At 39.5% G+C, this 21,886-nt stretch overlaps 1 protein-coding gene across 1 annotated transcript in view; it reads left to right on the top strand.

Annotated features, from left to right (window-relative positions):
* CNTNAP5 (contactin associated protein like 5) overlaps positions 1-21,886 on the top strand; it is an 885,765-nt gene that overhangs the window by 362,923 nt on the left and 500,956 nt on the right. Inside the window, exon 4 of the mRNA XM_030800870.1 lies at positions 16,262-16,409. Coding sequence (XP_030656730.1) covers positions 16,262-16,409 — 148 coding nt within the window. The remainder of the gene's footprint in view (positions 1-16,261; positions 16,410-21,886) is intronic.

Genomic DNA, 21,886 nt, shown 5'->3' on the forward strand with positions numbered 1-21,886 from the left:
CATACACAGTCACCATCCTCTTGAGAAATGCACTCTGGTCCCCATTTTAAAGTTGGGCAAATGCTAGAACAGAAAAGCTAAGTGTGTGCCTGAATTCTCACATCCAGTAAGTGGGAGAGCAATGATTGAACTTAGGCAATGTGCCCCAGAGTCCATCATCAATACCTTGCTACAGTACCACTCAGGAATAGCACCAAGACCCTAAAACAAGACTGCATGTAATGTGTCTGGCCAATGACATTGAGCAGTCCAATTTTTTGGAGTTTATAGTACATTCAGGGATTGTGAGAAATAAGACTCAAAGCAGCACAGGGCCAGCTTGTAAGACCTTGCAAGTCAAGCTAAGGAAGTCCATATGCCTGTCTGGCTTGATTCAAACATTGTCAAAAATGAAATCAGACCAAGTATAGAATTACCAAGCTGGATAGTCTGAAAATCACTATTTAAACTTGGGAGTGAAGCAAAGTATAAACAGGGCCTGAGTGTTCCTTAACACAGCAAGGTACAAACACATTTATCCGGCGTTAATTCATTCCCTGCATTCAACATGGGGCATACAGACCTCCCTGGTATTGGTGCAGAGGAGCTGCTGGAACCATGATTAATATCAGCAGTGGAAGCACTGTTGCAAACTATTGGAGAAGGCTAATCAATTCACAGTTCTAGGGGGTCCCTTTTTTCTGGATACGAAATGCTTTAATAAATACGTTGTAAAAGACTGAAGTGAAATGCAGGCTACAACAAGCATTATTTTTCCCCCTTTTCTCCTTTGTAAACAATTTATCAAATTCAAAAATAGCTTGGTACTTTCAATACAGTGTCAGAGTCTTCTTTTCAATTTTATACTTTTTCTAGTGAATAGTTGGATCTAGATGCTCCAGAAAGCCATGAAAATAAACAAAAATTCACTGAATTTCTTAGTTGAGTAAATTCACTGGTAATGTAAACTGGGGCTTGAGATAGATCTTTCTATATATGAATTCAATACCTCTGCTAACCTGTCAACAACAACAATAATAATAGCAATAATGATAATGATAACAACTGTTTAATAAACATTTGGTGTCAGAATACAGGTCCCCCAGTATTTTGCTCCAGGACTTTTTGTCTTGAACTATAACAATCTGTGCAGAAAAAGGCCAGTCTTAGAGTCAAATGCAGAGAATAATGAGCCCTGCTTAGGCTACTGACCAGGAGTTAACACTGAGCATCACTGCATCTTCTTGATGTCTTAGGACATCACTATATTGCAATGATGAAAGCTTTCAGGCATTTTTGTGTGGAAGAAAAAATTAGGTGACACTCTTGTGGATAGGAGAGGCCAGAGAATTTATTTGACACTGAATTTGCATAGTGAGCAAGTTTTTTTCTATTTAGATTGTGTGATTACTTGGTGCAGCCTGGCAATTCTAGAGCCTTTCTGTCTTAGAAAGTTCTAGCTGCTATAACAAATGTATAACAGACTTAAACAACAGAAATTTATTTCCCACAGTTCTGGAGCCTGGGAAGTCCAGGATTAAGGTGCTGGAAGATTCAGTGTCTGGTAAAAGCACTTTTCCTGGTGCGCAGGTGACTATTTTCTCGTTGCCTCCTCATATGAGGGAAAACCAAGATAGGGAGGGCTAGCTCTTTTTCTGTTCTTACAAAGACACTAATTCCATCACAGAGCATTCATTCTCATGAACTAATTACCTCTCAAAATCCCCATCTCCTAATAATGTGACAGTGGCATTAGGATTTCAATGTATGAATTTGCAGGAGCGTTCAGTCTATATCACCTTCTGCAAAGTCATTTTGGAGGTCATTACAATGATGTTATGTTACTCTAAAATACAAATAAATGTATGAGTGTTTAGTATATATGATTCTTTTCCCATGGTATTGTTATCTCCATTTAATAGATGAATAGACTAAGATTCTGAAAGATGATATGAATGGCCTAAGGTGATACATGAAATAATGGTTGGAGGTGACTTTCAAGGGGACCTTCCTTCAAAGCCGAGTGGTTTCATCTTGCACATGCAGCCAGAGATCCAGTGACACTTCTGAAGGGGGATCTAGGGATAGCAAGTGAAATGAAGAATGAAAAATTGCATCTTTGTAGAGCCACCAGCAAAACATTGCCATCAGACTTCACATTTATCTTTAGCTCAAAGGAAATAATTTCATGATAACCGATACCTGAGTTAGACAAAATGTTTACCTTTTTTGTGCTTCATAATAGATAAGCAGAAATTTCCTTTAGTGATGTCCTCTCCTTTCTTTGCACTGCGATTTACACAAAATTCCGTTGAGTTTGTGGGAACAACCATATACTCTCTACCTTCTGTACACTATAGTTTGTGCAGGTGCCAGGGATGCAAAATGAATCAGGGCAGTGGCCCTCAAAGTACTTGCTGCCTAGAAGAGGAGACCAACCTAAATACAGACATTCCAGCTCCTTTGCTGATTTCCTTCCATGACAGCAAATACCGTTAGGATGAACAAGGAGAGTGCCACCAGCTTAAACACAGAGGTTGGGGAAACGCAGAGCTGAGAAGATGCTTTAAGGAATTCGTTCCCTGTTGTGTTTGTGGGAACATCTCGCAGTTTGATACAACAGAAGGAGAACATGCAAAGGAGAGAAGAAGCAGGAGATAATTAGGAAAGCAGAGGGCTTTACAGGGAATACTAAGAAATTTTTACTTTATCTTTTTTTTTTTTTTTTTTTTGAGATGGAGTTTTGCTCTTTTTGCCCAGACTGTGGTGCAATGGCCCGATCTTGGCTCACCACAACCTCTGCCTCCCAGGTTCAAGCGATTCTCCTGCCTCAGCCTCCCGAGTTGCTGGGATTACAGGCATGTGCCACCACGTCTGGCTAGTTTTGTATTTTTAGCAAAGACGGGGTTTCTCCATGTTGGTCAGGCTGATCTTGAACTCCCGACCTCAGGTGATCCATCTGCCTTGGCCTCCCAAAATGCTGAGATTACAGGCATGAGCCACTGCGTCTGGCCCTACTTTATCTTAAAGGTAATGAACTCGCTTGTCAGATTGATTAGATGGGAGTAACACTGGAGGCCAAACAAGTGTCTGGAGGCTATTGCAGTGATCCAGGAAGGACAAGATGAAGATGATGGTGATGATGGAGGGAGGTGGGCTGTATACCAGGTATTTACTTGGGTTTGTATTTACTCAAGGCCAGATCTCAGAGTTTACAGTAAATATCCAGTAATTCTGTCTCAATTTACCAGCCAAATTGGCAAGAGAAATTAATTCCTTTATCTTATAAAGATTTTTCCTCCTTTCTCTCTTTCTTCTTTCTTCCATTATTCTTCATGTGTTCCTTTTAAAATTTGCCTCCTCAACTGCTCATTTTCCCTAGGAAGGGAAAAATTCGTTGCTTCGGCTACTTACAATTCAACAGAAAAAGTTGAAAGTCACCTAAGAAAAGAAAGGGAACAGAGGAGTGAAGAAGAGAAGAGGAGATCATGATAAACGTGGGTTATTATGCAGTTTTGCCAAAGGCTGTCAGTGAGCTCCCATCTTCTCCGTAGAGTGCTAGTTTAAGATCCAAATCTCAATAAAATGAATGATTAAAAAAGACACATGATGTCTGCCTTCATATTCCTCTTTCCCACAAGAATCTGCTATCTCCTCAAAGATTCCCATTCAGGGAGGTGAAATTATCTTTGGAGAAAATTGACTATAGGACAGGCAAGTTGGAGCTTTTCTGCTGGTGTAGACGTTCATCCCTGGAAGTGAGCCTGGAAAGCTCTGGGGAGGAAATAAGGATGAGCGAGCATCCTAGATTTATTTAGTCATCATTTGTTTCTCATGAAACCAGCTCCAGCCTTAGCTTATTCTCTGGCCAATTAAATGTAAAGGATGGCAGAAACTAGAGCCCACAGTCTGTGAGTAGTTTGTGGGGTTAACAAGCTGACTTTCCGAGGTATGGAATGGCATCAAGGATGAAACACAGACTTCATATGCTGCCCATTCACTCCTTTTGATACTTCCACCTCAAATAATTTTGGATAGTCTGGGTAACATAGGGCTTGGTGAACCTGGGTAACATAGGGCTTGGTGAACCTTGAACACTGACACTTTATTATTTGCCTCTCTGAAGCATTCTAGCCTGACTCTGAAGATTCCTAAATCCACTGTGGTAGTAGAAAAACTCTGAACTATAATGTCATACCAGTTTCCTCTTAAACTAATGACATTTCATTGAGAACATTCCTCAAAATTCCTATCCTTTGTTTTCCATCCAAAGCCATGACCAGGAAGATCTCCCACTGAGACATTATGTTCAGATTCCTGAGGAGCACTATTCCCTCAAGATGCACCATGAAAACATAACACGGCTTATAATGAAAAAAAAAATAGGGAAACGAATTCTACATATTATTTCTTCATTCAACAAGGATTTATGGGCCACCTCTTCTGCTTGAGATTTTAGGAGAAGACTCTGCTCTCATGAAGCTTAGAGTGTCATGGCAGGGAGATAGACAAGTAAATGAATATATATGCATATATTCAGTTTGTCAGGTGGTGATAAGTGTAGGAAGGAAAATAATGCAAGACAGAGAAAGAGAAATCATGCTGGGAAGGTGAAAAAGATTTGTCGAGATCACTTACTAAAGCCACTGCCATGTACAGAAGAACATAAAGGCATTATGAAGGCTGGCAGCCTTTTCATCTTTGTTTCTATTTTTCTCTTTGCCCCAAGGCTTTACCCTGTATACCTGAGTTAACCTCTCCCTAGCTCTGGGCCTGGCCCTTGCTGCAATATCACTCCTTAACTCCAGGTGCTCTAATAGAAGGTCAGGCTGCCCTGCCAACTCCCATGCTCTAGTTCCCTACCTCATTGGCAAGAAAGTTGAAAAAGATTTCTATTTAATTTTTGAAAGGGCAAAGGCATTGTTTTTTTTTTTTCTTTAGCGGAGTGTGAAAAGTGTGATTTTGCTGAGAGGGTATTTCAGTCTTTTCCAGGCGTGAGCCATATGGTGGAGCTGCCATACATGTTGGTGTTACCTCTCAGAGAAGAGACAGAAACATAAATATATGACATTGTTGTCAACAGTCACTTCATTACCCCTTACACTTTTTTTTTTATTACTTTTTTTTTTTTTTTGAGACCGAGTCTTGCTCTGTTGCCCAGGCTGGAGTGCAGTTGCATGATCTTGGCTCATTGCAACCTCTGCCTCCCAGGTTCAAGCAATTCTCCTGCCTCAGCCTCCAGAGTAGCTGAGATTACAGAAGCACGCCACCATGCCCAGCTAATTTTTGTATTTTTAGTAGAAACGGGGTTTCACTATGTTGGCCAGCCTGTCTCAAACTCCTGACCTCATGTGATCCACCTGCCTCATCCTCCCAAATTGCTGGGATTACAGGCATGAGCCATCGTGCCCGGCCAATTATCTCTTATACTTAACACAGCAGAAGTAATACAAAATCCAGAATTTCAGAACAAACACAGCAGTAGCAACAGAGGAGTCTGGTGTCATATACATGCCCTCAATTATTTAACAGACATTTATCTTTACATGCATAATACCTTCAAGAAGAATTTCTCTTCTGAATCGTACAAGCCAGTGGGCAACAAAGGCATGTTTCTATTTGTTTCTGGGTTGATGTATGTAATATCAGTTGTCATATTTTATCTTCTAGTACTAAGTGGCTCAGACACTTATCATTATCATACGGATGCTGATAGACTACTTATATACAAAAGTTCATATTGTTCTTGGAAGAATTTTGAGAACTTTATTCAGAAATTTCATTCTAAATTAGTGTTTGGTTGTTAAAGCCATAAATAGGCAGAGGCCCAATGGTGATTTAGGTTTTTCCACGTGTACCTTAAAATAACTTTATCAATGCCCTTTCTTGGTGCTTGTAACTCTTGACTTTCAATAAATTCTATTTGTACTTACGTTATTGATGGAGGAGATTTAATGCAAATAATTCACAGGCAAGGACACTTGTTCATCAAAGTAGAAGAAGGATGAGAAAATGGAATATAGAACTAATAACTTTCATGGGGCAGTGAGGGTAGCGATGCAGTAGCTCCATGGTCATAGGGCACTGCCTCTATGGGAAGCTGGGCTTTTCTGCCTGGGGCCAGGTGCTGGTCACTCTGACATCACTGGAATCTCCAGTGGGCGAGTCACTTAATGGAAGACATTACCCCCTGCAACCTTCACAGGTTTCCTGAGTAACTTCTGCTGACAAGTTCTATTATATGCCCTCATTAAGAATAAAAAGGGATATAACTGATGGTTTAGGACGGGGTTCCAGGAGTGTATTAGGAGACTCTATATTGATAAGATTTGCATCAGAAATAACTTTCTCAGGGGTAAAAGAATAACAAAGTGGTCCACGTTAGGATCCCTTCATATTTCATTTTCTGAAGTGGCCATGTCAAGCTTCAGGAGAATGAATGACAATGAAGGTCAGGACAAGGAGACTAGGAGGAAAACGTCAAGTTGACCACAGGTGGCACAGGAGCACATGTGTCACAGAAGATGTGCCAAGGCTGGGCTGGGAATGAGGAAGCACTAATACCCACTGGAGGGAATTTCTACTGCCAGAGACAGAGGCATAAACAAATACATCTTCAGTGTCCCGGGTACACAACTCCAACAGAGTAAGAGCACAGAGTCGGTGGTGACTCCTGAGAGAAGGGAGAGAACATGAGCACGTGATTGTCACTAGCACAGCTCTGAGAGCCTATACCCACACAACTGGTGGTGAGATCAGACTGGAATGTCAGCTTTTCTCTAGTGTTGGCTGAAATCCTTGTGTTGTTTCTCTAATCTGGAGGTCATAACCAGGCAAAGCAAGCAGGGTGGCAAGTGGTGCCAATCAGTCATTCCCCTCTTGCCAACTGTTAAGATACAACAGGATTCTTAGATAGCAATCAAATTCTGAGTGGTCTTTTAAGCTAATCAAATAACTGTCGCTATTAAATGACAAGTAGATACACACATATGCACTTATGATATAATATACCTTGTGCTCCAAATAAGGAAGAGTAGGGGAAAAGGAGAGTTCAATAGTTTAACTCTCATTTTTGTCTCCTCAAATCTATCATTTCAGAGTTCCTCTCAGCTACCAGTAGTGGCCAGTGCCTAATACCTATCTCTCTCATCTTCTTTTCTATAAACGCCTGTCTGAAATCCATTTTTGCACTGCTCTGAATAGCAGTTTGGAACTTTGAAGCCTGAATGGGTTTGTCAATTTTAGCTTTAAGTCTGTGGTTTGCATGTTAATTACCCTTTGCCTTATTAAATGTATCTTCTTAAATTAAAAAGAAAACCAATCATTTCTAATTACCTCTGTGCTGCTAGTTCCTCCTTAACTTTAGTTTGTACTCTTCTGGGGGGACATCCCTTTGAAAGTCATTCAGAAAATGTAAGTGTCATTGACACATTCGTTGCATGTGGCTCAAGGTATTAGCAGGTCATTGCTTCAGCATACACTGTCATACAAAGATATTTTTACAAGTATTTCCTATTGGAAACTGCCTTTCTTTTTTTTCTCTCTGTCTTTCTTTCTCTTGAAGAATATTGCATGTATTGGTAAGAACCTACAAAATGAAGTGTCATCTGCATATGTATTAGATGTAAGATTCACATCTTCCCTGGAGACTTCATTTTCTCTATTTTCTTGATGAGTAAATGATTAAGAAAAGTTTTATGTTTCTTTGTTCATTCATTCACCCAGTTATTCAGCAAGTCTTTAATAACAGTATGTGCAGTATTAAGATGTTGTTTGTAAATTGACTGATTTTGAAAAAAGTACACATATTTGGCTTGGGTTACTGAAATCCATTTCAATATACCTTTAAGAAATACTGTGCTCCATGCACTGTTCTAGACAATGCAGTTTAAAACGAGATACAATCCATATTCAAAGAGGAATTACAGTCCGGGTGCCTTGCTGGGGATGACAGGGCAAATCATATTAGTCCAGTCTCATGCTACTAATAAAGACATACCCAAGACTGGGTAATTTATAAAAGAAGGAGGTTTAATTGACTCACAGTTCCACATGGCTAGGGAGGCCTCACAATTATGGCAGAAGGCTAAGAAGGACCAAACGCACGTCTTACATGGCAGCAGGTAAGAAAGCATGTGCAGGGGAATTGCCCTTTCTAAAACTATCAGATCTCGTGAGACTTATTCACTATCACGAGAACAGCATGGGAAAAAACCCACCCCCATGATTCAATCACCTCCCACTGGGTCCCTCTCATGACATGTGGGGGTTATGGGAGCAACATTTCAAGATGAGATTTTGGTGGGGACACAGCCAAACCGTATCAGCAGGGATGTTAGGATTAGCACCCAAAGCTCATCTCTTTTCTCTCCCACTGCTTCTCTTAACATGGACCCTTAGGCAACGTGGTGTGTTTGGCAGAGCACCAGGCTAGCAACAGAGTCTCCCTGAAAATTCCCAACATCCCCTGTCAAGGTCACTAATGCAGAATTTGGTTGTTGCAACTGTCATTTCTTGCACAGACTGTAATTAGGCAAATTAATAACATCTGCCTAGTGGCACCTGGATACTTGTAATCTCACTGCCAGTCAAAGTCAACAATGTAGGTCGGCTGGCTACAGTGAATTCACAGAATCCAAATGAGTGGCTCTGGTGGCAGCCAGCTCAGACCCGTCCACTCTCCACTGATCAGTCCCAGCACCAATCTTGCCTTAGCCTCACAATGTCTGCCCACACCATGACCTGCCTAACAAAGTCAAGGAAGAGCATCAGCACCTTTGTGTGACCACAGGTTCTTCCATTCATCAACCAAACAGCGTTGAACACTTAGGAATGACTGAGTGGCAAAAGTGCAGGGGCTGAATGCTGACTGATACTCTTTTCTTTCACTTCTTGCATATTCTTCTGTGTGTCAATCCCGAGTAAGCTCTCCCTGTGATCTCCTTTCTATGTGCTTATTTTCTTTTCTAATATTCAGGCCAAATGTGGTGGAGAGTTCTTGGAAGAAGATGGGAGATTGAGATTCTCTTTGAAGAGCAAATTTCACTCTCTCTGTGACCATTACAAGAAACTTAACTTCTCTGAGCCTCAAGTTCTTTAACTCCAGGGAAGGAAAGACAAACTCCTAAACTGTGTTTCTGTGTGGGGATAAGATCAGTGAACAGCTTTGTTAAGAATCATATGAATGATATTTGACAGTAACAAATATAATAACATTTATCTCATTATAACTGTAAAAGGCCTGTGGATAAATTCAGTATACTAGTACTTAAGGTTGTGGGGGTGGCGGGTGGGGGCGGTTGGGGAAAAGAGAAAAAACAAATTTCTGAGAAGTAGTGCATATAATATCACTCAGAATTGTAAATGGAAAGAACCTGCACTGATTTTGCAGTGTGTTCTTGCCATTAATCTCTGAGTCCCAGGGTTTTCCTAGCGAGGCGGAGACACTACATTAATGAGCCACATGTTTGTAAGATGTACTGCAAATTCAGAAGGGTTAAATACATGTGGAGGGGCGGGAAAAGGGTGTCTCTTTTAGAGAGGAAATGGGCTGAAACTTTCCTTGATGATAAGTGGGACAAAGTGAACAATACATGCAAAGAGCCTAGCAAGTGCCTGGCATGGAGGAGACCCTTGAAAACGGTAGCTATGATGCAGCCACTGCAATTTTTTGGTTGCAGAAACTGGACTCCACTTATATATGGAGGTGATTATGGGAGTGAAGTAAAAGGGTCACTAGACTCTCATCAGAATCTCTATAATCTAGTCTCAACTTCTGATAATTTTTTTTACTTACGACTTTGGATCACTTAACCTCTCCAAAATTAAGTTTTCTCACCTTTAAAATGAAGATAAAATGGCCTACCTACTTCACAAGAACGCTATGATCAAATGAATTGATGAATGTTCTTTGTAGTTATTTGTGGCCTCACACTGTCAAGAAAAGTACTGATCTGGTTTCCGTCCTCAGAGCTTAGGTCTGCCTAGTTTAGAATTTTATATGCGTGGAATTTTGCACTCTTTATGGCTGGCTTATTTTGCTCAACTAATGTGTTGTTGCAGGGATCAGCACTTTGTTACTTTTTATTGTTGAGTAATATTCCAATCTACTAATATTCTGAATTAAATTTACTGTCTTGCTAGCCTCTAGAAGTGGAAAATTAGATTTTTAATTTTATGTTATTCTTCTTATGTACAAAGCACTGAAGCCACAAGTTTTTCTCTAAGGTCTGCTTTAACTGTGTCCCACAAGCTTTGATACAGTGCTTTTATCATCATGCAATTCAAACTAATTTCTAATTTCCATTTCGATTTCTTCTTTGACCTACGGGTTACTTAGAACTGTGTTGATTAACTTCCAAATATTTGAGGTTTTTCTAGATAATTTATTATTGATTCCTAATTTAATTTGTGGTTAAAAAACAAACTGTACGGTTTTAACTAAGACCTATTTTATTGTGCACGATATGGTCTCAGTGAATGTGCTGTGTGGACTTTAAAATAATGTATAATCTGTAGTTGTTGAATGGAGTATTCTATGAGTGTAAATTAGGTCAATTTTACTGATAACATTATTTGAATCTTTCGTATCCTTTCTGATTTTTTGCCCACTTGTATAATTCCATTTTCTGTACTTTCCATCCTTTTTGGTTTTGTTCACATGTATTTTCCTTCTACATGCCTTGAAAACATTACAAGATAGTATTTTTTAAAAAACTATGAACTGACTTTTAAAATGTTTAAGAAAGAAAAATAGTCTTTTATATTTAACCATGCATTTTTCATTTGATTTTTAAATGATGTGTAATATTTGTACATAGTTATGGTGTGCATGTGATATTTTGATACATACACAGAATGTGCAAAGATCAAGTCAGGGTATTTGAGATATCCATCAGCTCAAGCATTTATGATTTATTTGTATTGGGAATAATTCAAATCACCTTTCTTAGCTATTTTAAACTATATAATACATGCTGTTGTTAACTATAGTCACTCTACTGTGCTATTAAACATTAGAACATATTTCTTCTATCTAACTACATGTTTGTACCCATTAACCAATCTTTTTTTCATCCCAACCTCACATATACGCTTCCTGGCTTCTGGTAACTATCATTCTACTCTACCTCCATGAGATCAACTTACTTTTAGCTCTCACATATGAGTGTAAACATGTGAAGCTTGTCTTTCTGTAGCTGGCTTATTTTACTTAATATAATAACCTCCAGTTCCATCCATGTTGTTACAAATGACAGGATTTCATTCTTTTTTACGGCTGAATAATACATATACTACATTTCCTCCAACTATTCATCTATTGATGGACACACGTTGTTTCTATATCTTTGCTGTTGTAAGTAGTGCTGTGATAAACGTGGGGGTGCAGGTATCCTTTCAATATGCTGATTTCCTTTCCATTAGATACATTTTCACTAGTGGGATTGAGAGCTCATCATTCCTTCCTATACACCACAAATTTCATGTGGCATCAATTTCTTCTACTTTTGTATTAGCACTTCTTAGCAGCTTTATAGCTAATAAATTATTTATTTTGTTCATGGAACTATTTCTTTTCCTTCATATTTGAAAGCTATTTTTTTTGGGGGGGTGTAGAGGTCAGGGGAAAGCTTCCTCTCTTCTTTCTAAAGGTTCACTGAAAATTAACAAATGTAACAAATTAACAATGGCAGGATACTAGAAAGCAAAGGCATATTAGTGTCTTTAACATGGATAAGCCCAGGGGAGTTGCTAGAGAATGATGACTCAATAACTCAATGAGGTTCAGGTGCTTCAATACCCTTCTTCACAGGGGAAAGGGAGATGGGAGAAATGTGGTCATTTTGAAAAGCTGTAAACAATTTTCAGGGAAAATGGATGTACCCAATACTCAGACTATTTTTAATAAATAATTATTTTTAGGCATTGTATAGGATTAGAGATAAAGATCATCTGGGTTCTAGGTGTGGTGTTTAATTTTTAGTTTTTTTCTCTCTGTAACATGAGTTGTAATCTTCCCTAATTAATTACATTTCAGGGAGGGGATTGAAGACAATTGTGTTTCTCTTTGGTGGGTTCAGTTTCCAAGTAGGTAAAAGAACTTCAGAGAATAGCCTTAACCTGTGCTTTGGGACAGACAAAGTATTGAGAGGTGGAGTGAGGAGGGGAAGTTAAGAGAGAATTGAACCTACTTCTTTAGTTGTATGTCAAAGTGCCATGTTTTGCGGTATCGTTTCCTGAGTTCCAGCATTGGATATAGAATGCTAGATTGATAGTGTTTTACTTTCAGCATTTTTGGATTTCCTTTTTTTTTTTTTTCTGATGAGTAGTTTGTTGTCATTCTTGTTCTTCACATGTTACATTCAACAACTGAGATGGCTTTAGATAGGTTGGTGGCTTTAATACATCTAACAGGAAGATCTTTTCTTGCTATTCATCTGGCACATAACTTCCGGTGTTGAAAAGTGATTGATTGCCTTTGATCCACTGGTGAACTTGGGGAGGGGCTGATTGTAGCTTTGTTTAGATTCAGTCTGCCTCTACTGTTAAATGCTTTCTAGGTGACCTTAAGCTGCTAGCACCAGGAAGTCCCTGGGACCATGCATTGCAAACTTCGAGATCTCAGAACTATAAGACCTTGGAGCTGCTTGACCATGAGCCTCTAAGACTATGAAACTGCAAATGATGTGGCTCTGGGATATAGGACATTGAGACTGTGAGATTGCAATACTAAGGCAGCCTCTTCTCAGAATGAGAGTCCATGATTCCTTCTCACTGGAGCACACCACACATTATCATGGGATTAACTCCTATAAAGCATTGCCAGGTCATGAAACAAATCTTTTTATCTGAAGTATGAGATCAAATTTTAAACATTGTTTTAAGATGTGTGTGTGTGTGTGTGTGTGTGTGTGTGATATTCAATCTACAAATTTTGCCGAACTCAGAAGGGGCAGCCAGTCATTTGAAGGTGGTAAGTTTCTATTGCACCTTTGGATTAGATAACTAATGCTATAGACCCACAGAGTCACATGCCTGGGGAGGTGGGATATGGTGCACACAATCAGTAGGGAACTGAGAGTGCTGAACAGAAGTTTCCACAGTTAGGCCACAGAAAAACATGACACATTTTTACTCTATCCAAAACAGTAAGAAATCACCAGAACCCATCTCCCTTCCTTCCCCAATACATATCAAAGTGGTATGGACACAAGGTCATTTTATTTTATTTTTATTTATTTTATTTTATTTTATTATTATTATTATACTTTAAGTTTTAGGGTACAGGTGCACAATGTGCAGGTTTGTTACATATGTATCCATATGCCATGTTGGTGTGCTGCACCCATTAACTCGTCATTTAGCATTAGGTATATCTCCTAATGCTGTCCCTCCCCCCTACCCCACCCCACAACAGTCCCCGGAGTGTGATGTTCCCCTTCCTGTGTCCATGTGTTCTCATTGTTCAATTCCCACCTATGAGTGAGAACATGCGGTGTTTGGTTTTTGTCCTTGCGATAGTTTGCTGAGAATGATGGTTTCCAGCTTCATCCATGTCCCTACAATGGACATGAACTCATCATTTTTTATGGCTGCATAGTATTCCATGGGGTATATGTGCCACATTTTCTTAATCCAGTCTATCATTGTTGGACATTTGGGTTGGTTCCAAGTCTTTGCTATTGCGAATAGTGCCGCAATAAACATACGTGTGCATGTGTCTTTATAGCAGCATGATTTATGGTCCTTCGGGTATATACCCAGTAATGGGATGGCTGGGTCAAATGGTATTTCTAGTTCTAGATCCCTGAGGAATCGCCACACTGACTTCCACAATGGTTGAACTAGTTTACACTCCCACCAACAGTGTAAAAGTGTTCTAAAAGAACTAAACTCCACAGGGAGGTGTCCTTTCCAGGTGAGCAGGGATGGAGGACAGCCTCATACCTGGGCCAGATGCTAATGCTGGGAGCAGGGGATGTGGAAGAGCATTTCTGTCAAATAAAGCCATTCTCCATTTGGATAAAGAGAAAATTTTCAAAGCTTTGACAAACCTGGGAGCTGAAATGTTGAATTTGAATCTCAAGAAATTCCTCTCCACTAAGTCATTCTTTTACATGAGAATGTTGCTGCAGAAGGGGCTGCAAAATAGAAAGTGAGCCTCTTCCTTCTTTATAAGGCACTTCGTGATATGTAATAGTAATTACATCATTGCCTAATTTCAGAGCTATTAGCTAGTGGGTGTTTTGTGTGTACTAGAAATGTCAAAGATTGTGCAAGATAACCTAAATCCACAGGTGCTGTGAAAATACAATCAAGGTTAAGGTTAAGGTCTTTGAAAATGGATTTCATTAAACAGACAAAATTATCTTACTTGGTTTTCACTTTGGTCATTTGCGAAAGCAATAGATCTTCTTTTCTTTGGTTGACATTGATTGCACACCAGCAAGTAGGTTTTATCTATGAATATTAGAAGCTGAAAAGAAGAAAGTTGATGATTCATAATGAAGCAAGCAAATCAGTATGCTAGCTGACATCCCATCTTAAAGATGAGGTATGATTGGGATGATGAAAACGTATTGGGGAAGGATGGTGGTGATGGTTGTACAACAACGTGAATATGCGTAATGCCCTGAATTATTTACTTTAAATTGGTTACAATGATAAATTTTTTGCTACGTATATTTACTCCAATTAAAAAAATATATTAGGTGTGAGCCTTTGGATTTCATCTGCAGCAAAAAAAAAAAAGCCCTCCAATAATTTTCAGGGAAAATGGATGGACCCAATGCTCAGAGTATTTTTAATAATTCTTTTTAGGCATTGTGTAGGATTAGAGATAAAGATCATCTGGGTTCTAGGTGTGGTGTTTGATTTTTAGTTTTTTTCTCTCTGTAATATGAGTTGTAATCTTCCCTAATTAATTACATTTCAGGGAGGGGATTGAAGACAATTGTTTCTCTTTGGTGGGTTCAGTTTCCAAGTAGATAAAAGAACTTCAGAGAATAGCCTTAACCTGTGCTTTGGAACAAAGTATTGAGAGATGGAGTGAGGAGGGTAAGGTAAGAGAGAATTGAGGCTGCTTCTTTAGTTGTATGTCAAAGTGCCATGTTTTGGGGTATCGTTTTCTGAGTTCCAGCATTGGATATAGAATGCTAGGTTGATAGTGTTTTACTTTCAGCATTTTGGATTTCCATTTTGTTTTCTGATGAGTAGTTCATTGTCATTCTTGTTCACATGTCATTCATGTTGTTCACATCCAAATAAAGGCTGTGAAGTACAATGTTAGTAGACCACATAGCTTTTGTGCTGTGTGTTCTTTTGCTTAAACTTCACAAGGAAATATGAAAAAGAACAAGATATAAATCTGAGTTGCATTGTCTGCCTCCTGTAACAACAATGAAATTGTTGAAGAGTAGAAAGCTGTAGAAATTTCAGACTAATTACTAGCCAATTGGGTGATTCGGAGATTTTTTTCCTTCCCCTTTTCTCTTTCTAGGCTTCTTTTTTTAAAATCTGTAAAATGGTGATAATGATAATGGAAAGTGCTTAGCATAGCGACTGGCCTCAATTAATGGTCACAATTACTTCAATAAAATCCTTTCCTTCTGAAAGCAGATTGTCAGTTATCTTCCATTCCTCAGTGATTGTGGACATTAGGAACATGGGAATTTCATTGTATTGTTAACTTTGTAAAGCTTTTAGGTGTCATGCCTCAGGACTTGCTAGAATTGCTTTATTCATAAAATGTTTAAGAGGGATTTCTTTTTTCTTTTCTTTTTTTTTTTTTGACAGAGTCTCCCTCTGTCACCCAGGCTGGAGTGCAGTGGTATGATCCTGCTCACTGCAACCTCTGCCTCTTGGGTTCAAGTGATTATCCTGCCTCAGTCTCTCGAGTAGCTGGGATTACAAGTGCACACCACCATGCCCAGCTAATTTTTGTGTATTTTTAGCAGAGACAGGGTTTCACCATGCTGGCCAGGCTGGTCTCAGACTCGTGACCTCATGACCTGCCTGCCTCAGCCTCCCGAAGTGCTGGGATTACAGGTGTGAGCCACCTCACCCGGCCTAAAAGGGATTTCTTAAAGAATAATGTGAAGTATTTCTGAAAACAAACAAACAAACAAACATGATGCAGGATTTTCACCCAAGTCATATTTCATTTGAAATATGTGAGAAATTAGATATGTTCTCAGTACGAGTTTGTGGAGTAACAAATATGGTTTTCCACTGAAATTCCGTGATAACACAGACCTCACTGCCTCTCCTTTCTTCTCTGCAGACCTTTGCAGGAAACATGAATGCTGACAGCGTGGTGCACCACAAGCTGTTGCACTCAGTGAGAGCCCGATTTGTTCGCTTTGTGCCCCTGGAATGGAATCCCAGTGGGAAGATTGGCATGAGAGTTGAGGTCTACGGATGTTCCTATAGTAAGTACTCACATGTGCCTTTTACCATTGCTGAGTGTGAGTGGCACTGCCTACATAACATCAGTTTATCTACACTGAGATTGACAATCATCTTATTTTAAAGTTGTTTCTAGACTTTCATATGCATATTTAAAAATGTTCAATTCAACCCCAAAGTAGAAAAAACATTCTATTTCGGACTGAAGGAATTTAGTTGTGATGGTGTGATAAAGGCTCAAAGAAACATTCAAAATTAATAACTCTTGGGGAATCAAGCAACCATTTGTCCTTTGCAGCTGAACAAAATTAACTTTAATTCTTCCCCGGAAGTGGCATAAGGTATTATAAAGTCTTCTCTGCCCTGCTTTCCCAGAGCTATGAGAGAAAAGCATTCACCTTCTTGACTTGCTCTAGAAGATGAGGAGAAAGAACAACTAAATGTACTTCACAAAATGCTTTCTCCTTGAAATGATCTCCTTCATTCATTCATCTGTGAATTGTTTGTATTAAATTTGAAATTAGAGCTCTATCTTGTACACAAAGATTATAAAGATGGGTAGAACTAGTGATCACTCTAAAATAAGGTTAAAATTATTCAGGGAAGGTTCCCATCCCTATAATTCTTTCCTGCAGGCTTTATACTGAAACCCAAAATTGCATCATAATAAATAGTTTTTCTGCCGTAAGCAGTAACATATTCTGCTTGTATGCTAAAATTCAATGACCCCTAATGCATAAACACATTTGATCACTAACACTTTCATCCAAACTAGTTCAGTAGATTCCTGTTTTGGGCTGTAGGAATTCTTAATGAGTGACATGTCTGTATTGTTTTCCATAGTGAGATCAACTGAATGCCTGTATCAGAATCAACAGGAGTGTTGCCTAGAAAATGCATTTCCCTCGCCCCATCCCATACATACTGCATTATAATTTCTGGAAATGGAGACCCAAAAAGCTGAATGTTTACAAATTCTCCAAGTAAACTATGGGTATAGAGTGTCTGCTAAAAATAAAGCCCTGCACACAGGGAATTTACTGGTAAAATGACTGTATTTATCTTGAACAAGCACTTTCAGAAAGAATGTGGTTTAGAACAGATGCATCAACAAACCATTAGGCCCAGGAGGAATTGCCTTCCACTCCAAACTTTGTATGATAAAGCACAGAACACCTACAAGGGTATATGTGTCCTATCCTGGGATGTCTGGGGCATCAAGCTTCTCTTGTTACCTCCTCTTTGATAACAATTTGTCACTGTTAGGAGGTTATTTTAAAATATAGTATGAAGCCTTCATGCTACAATTAAAAGTTTGTTAATATTATTATGCCAGCCATCTATTTTGATCTAAGAATCTTATTACTCTTTAACATGTCCTTATCCTTTTGCTTTTTCTCAGTCCGTTCAGTTGTACTTCTTTTTCATGCCCATTGTTCACCCACACTGTGCTTACACAGAAAGAGTCACAAAACCGAGTTAAATCACAGGCTGCAGGGTTGAAAGATGTCTTTGAGCAGCATGTTTAGCATCTTCTGGTGATGGACCCCTTTGAGAATCTGATAAGAAACACTGTGCTCAGAAAAATAGTAACAATAACATGTACCTTTTCTACAGCATGAGAAGGTTCGGAGGTCTGCTGAAGCCCAGTTCTAAGCCAAGGAAAGAACTCCTGACTTTGTGATAACAGAGTCTACCTTTCTCCATGTAGGCTCCAGGTCTAGTGCATCCTCCAATGGGATAAACTGCCTTCAGGTCAACCTCTCCAGTAATGGGAAGTTAACAACCTTGGGGAGTTGTTGGACACAGAATGTCTTTCTCTATGATGTGCCTCAAGCAGGAACCCTATAATCTTCAATCACTAGTGCTGATGCCTTGGTACTTTTTTTTATTTGGGGGAAATAATTTAAAAAATGAATACATTTCTCAGTTTGTATCTAAAACCAATGGATTAGCATACCTTTTGAACCCAGTTCTCCCTTTCAGCATTATCATATTTTTTATTTGACTGGATTGCTTCTTTCCTTTCTTTCTTTTTTTTTTTTTTTTTTTTTTTTTTGAGCTGGAGCCTCACTCTGTCGCCCAGGCTAGAGTACAGTGGCATGATCTCAGCTCATTGCAACCTCTGACTCCCAAGTTCAAGCGATTCTCCTGCCTCAGCCTCCTAAGTAGTTGGGATTACAGGCGTGCACCACCATGTCTGGCTAATTTTTGTATCTTTAGTAGAGGCAGAGTTTCACCATGTTGGCCAGGCTGGTCTCGAACTCCTGATCTCATGATATACCCAACTCAGCGTCCCAAAATGCTGGGATTACAGAGGTGAGCCACCATGCCCAAGTTTGACTCAGTTGTTTCTATAAACATAAAATCTTATTGTAAGCACCACCAAACAAAACAACAAAAGCCCATGGCCCTCTTTAGCAACTATCTCTCGTTTTCCTCCTCTCCTCTTCACAGAGTGGCTTCTCTCTAAAACTTCTCTTTAGTTGCTCTCCCTACATGCTCACCTCCCTTCACACTGCAACTGATTCCAATCAATGTTGAGACATTTGATGGGCAGTTTAACATGTCAACTTGGCCAAGTTATAGTCCCCTATGATCCAATCAAACACTAATGTAGTTATTGCTATGATATGCTTGGTGTCTACCATATCTGACTTTAAGTAAAGGAGATTATCCTAGGTAATCTGAATGGACCTAATTCAATCAGTTGAAAGCCTTCAAGAACAGAACTGAAATTTCCCTGAGAGATAGGAAATTTCACCTGCGGACTGCAGCTTCAGATCCTGCCTGATAGTTTCCAGCTTCCCCTTCTTGATGGCCCGCCCTATGTACTTCAGGCAGGTTTAACCAGACCCACAATTGTACAAACCAATTCCTTGCAATTAATCTCTTAATGTGTATAAGTATCCTACTGGTTCTGTTTCTCTAGGGAAACTCTGACTAATACAGAATGTTCTAGAGAAACTACTTTTCTCAAGATCACCAGTGATTTCCAAGAAGCCAAATTCAGTGGACACTTAATGTTTCTTAATTCACTCAAGCTCTCAGCAGTATTTCATTCAAAAAGCTATTTCCATATTTTTAAAACTTCACTTTTCCTCCTGTCTCACTTGCTAATTGGCTATCTCAGTTTGCTAATTGGCTATCTCAGTTCTTCTACTACTTTTCCATCTACATTCTATGCTTTGCTGAACTGATAGAGTTTGGTAAATTTAAACACATCTATGTGCTGGTCACCCCACATCTGTATCTCATGGCCTCACCTCTGAGATGATATATGCAGCATCCTACTTGATATTCCCACTTAAAGTATAGTAGGTATATCAAATAGAACATAGCAGAATGGAACCCTTGATTGGTGGCGCCCTCAGCAACCTGCTCTCCTGTAACACTCCACCCCATCTCAGTAAACTGTAGCACTCTCCATCCACTTGCCTATGCAAAACTCTGGGAAGCAGCCTTGGTTCTTCCTTCTCCATAGCTTAAAGTCCTGTGTAACTTATCTACAGCCCACAGTAACTCTATCAGTTCCTTCCTCCAAAAGGTATCCTAAATGCATGTACTTCTCCCACCTTTGTGAGTAGAAGCCTCTGACAGTTCTTACCTGGAGTTGTTAAGTAGCCTCCTTTCTGGAGTTCCTGCTTCCACAACACAATCACCCCAAAACCATCTTTTACACAGTCACCAAAATGTTCTTTATAAAGAAGGAATGGGCCTGGCACGGTGGCTCAAGCCTTTAATCCCAGCACTTTGGGAGGCCGAAGCGGGTGGATCACCAGGTGGGGAAATCAAGACCATCCTGGCTAACACGATGAAACCCCGTATCTACTAAAAATACAAAAAGTTAGCTGGGCACAGTGGCGGGCGCCTGTAGTCCCAGCTACTCGGGAGGCTGAGGCAGGAGAATGGCGTGAACCCAGGGGGCGGAGCTTGCAGTGAGCCGAGATTGCGCCACTGCACTCCAGCCTGGGCGACAGAGCAAGACTCCGTCTCAAAAAAAAAAACAAAAAAGAAGGAATGAAAGCATGGCATTCCCCTTCCTGATTCATGTGAAATAAAATTGAGATTTCTTACTGGCAAGTAAAAGTCCTTGTTGAACTATTGTTCCCAGAATTTACAGGGTTGACTCCTTCTGCCAATGTGATTCCTAATTATAATGTCACCTCCTCAGAGATGTCCCCTCTGACTGTTCCTCTAAAGTCACCTGCCTTCCTTCTTGTGCACCCACCATTAGCCCATGTTTATATGCCCACGAATATGTGATGTGCTGTCATTTACTTTGTGGTGTCTGCCACAAACCAGAATCTCATTGGCTGGGTTTGCTTACTTCTTTCTTGTTTGCCTACTCTAGTACCTGCACAGGAAAAAGTACCATGAGATCAGGCACCTTGTCTACTAACAGCCAGCACTTAATTGGCACAAAAAGACAGTCAGTATTTGTTGAATGGGTACATAGATATATCAATCCAGCCTCATTCTCTCAGCATAGGCAACCAGGTTCATCTGGAATTACTTGGTTTTAATAAATCTGTTGTAGTTTCTAAGAAATTACTTTTGTTTCTATGGGCTTAATAATTTTTTCAAAAGTCTAGTTGAGTATGTTGCTAAAGATTGGTAGAATGCTTGCAGCTCTATAGTTTCTTCAGACTTAACTCTCTACATTTTGGAAAAATTAACATATTTCTTCCACTAATTTATTCATTCAGTAGATACCATTTATTTAGCCTTTAAGATACCAGGCATCTTGCAACACTCTAGGAATATCAGAAAAAAATAAGACCTTTTTCTGGACTTTATCAGTCTTGTATTTGTACTTCGAAACACTTTTCTTGTGATTACATGTCATCAGTTAACTGTGTGATTGTTTAACATCTGCTTCCCCTGACTCGACAAGATAGCTTTCCACAATGCCCTGGATTGTCAACATTGCCAAATGTTGTAACCTGAAATTCTCTTGGAGAGAACACATCCTAATGAATCTTCTAATACAGAGATAATTTTTTTATTCACAAAATCAAAGTTAGCAACCTACGATTCCTGAGCATATGCAGCTCCACGTACGAAGTTTAGCTGTTGACTGGGCCAAGAGCTTCTGGGCTAGCATGCTTCCAATCCTCTATCCCTTACCTGTGTTCTCAGACCTAGTTCTACATAAGAATCACCTTGGGACATATATGCTTTTAACATACCTACGCTGGCTGCACTTCAATTAGATCATGATCTCCGGGTAGGGTCTCCTGTGCTTGTATAAGCATTTTGTTGTTGTTGGTTCTAGGCAAGCATGATGAGGAACAAGAATTTAAAGCTGTTATCTCAAACATCACTTCATTCTTAGTCTGCACTGTCATTTCTATGTCTGTGATTGCTAATCCTAAGGATTTTAAATGAAATCTGAAAACTTGAGAAGTCAGTATAATGTTAAATATATGGGCTCTGAATTCAAACCACCATAGAAACTTGACTTCACCACCTACTGGTTGGGTAATTTTGGGCAATC

Source organism: Nomascus leucogenys, chromosome 20 (genome assembly GCF_006542625.1).
Source record: "Nomascus leucogenys isolate Asia chromosome 20, Asia_NLE_v1, whole genome shotgun sequence".
Classification (NCBI taxonomy): Eukaryota; Metazoa; Chordata; class Mammalia; order Primates; family Hylobatidae; genus Nomascus; species Nomascus leucogenys.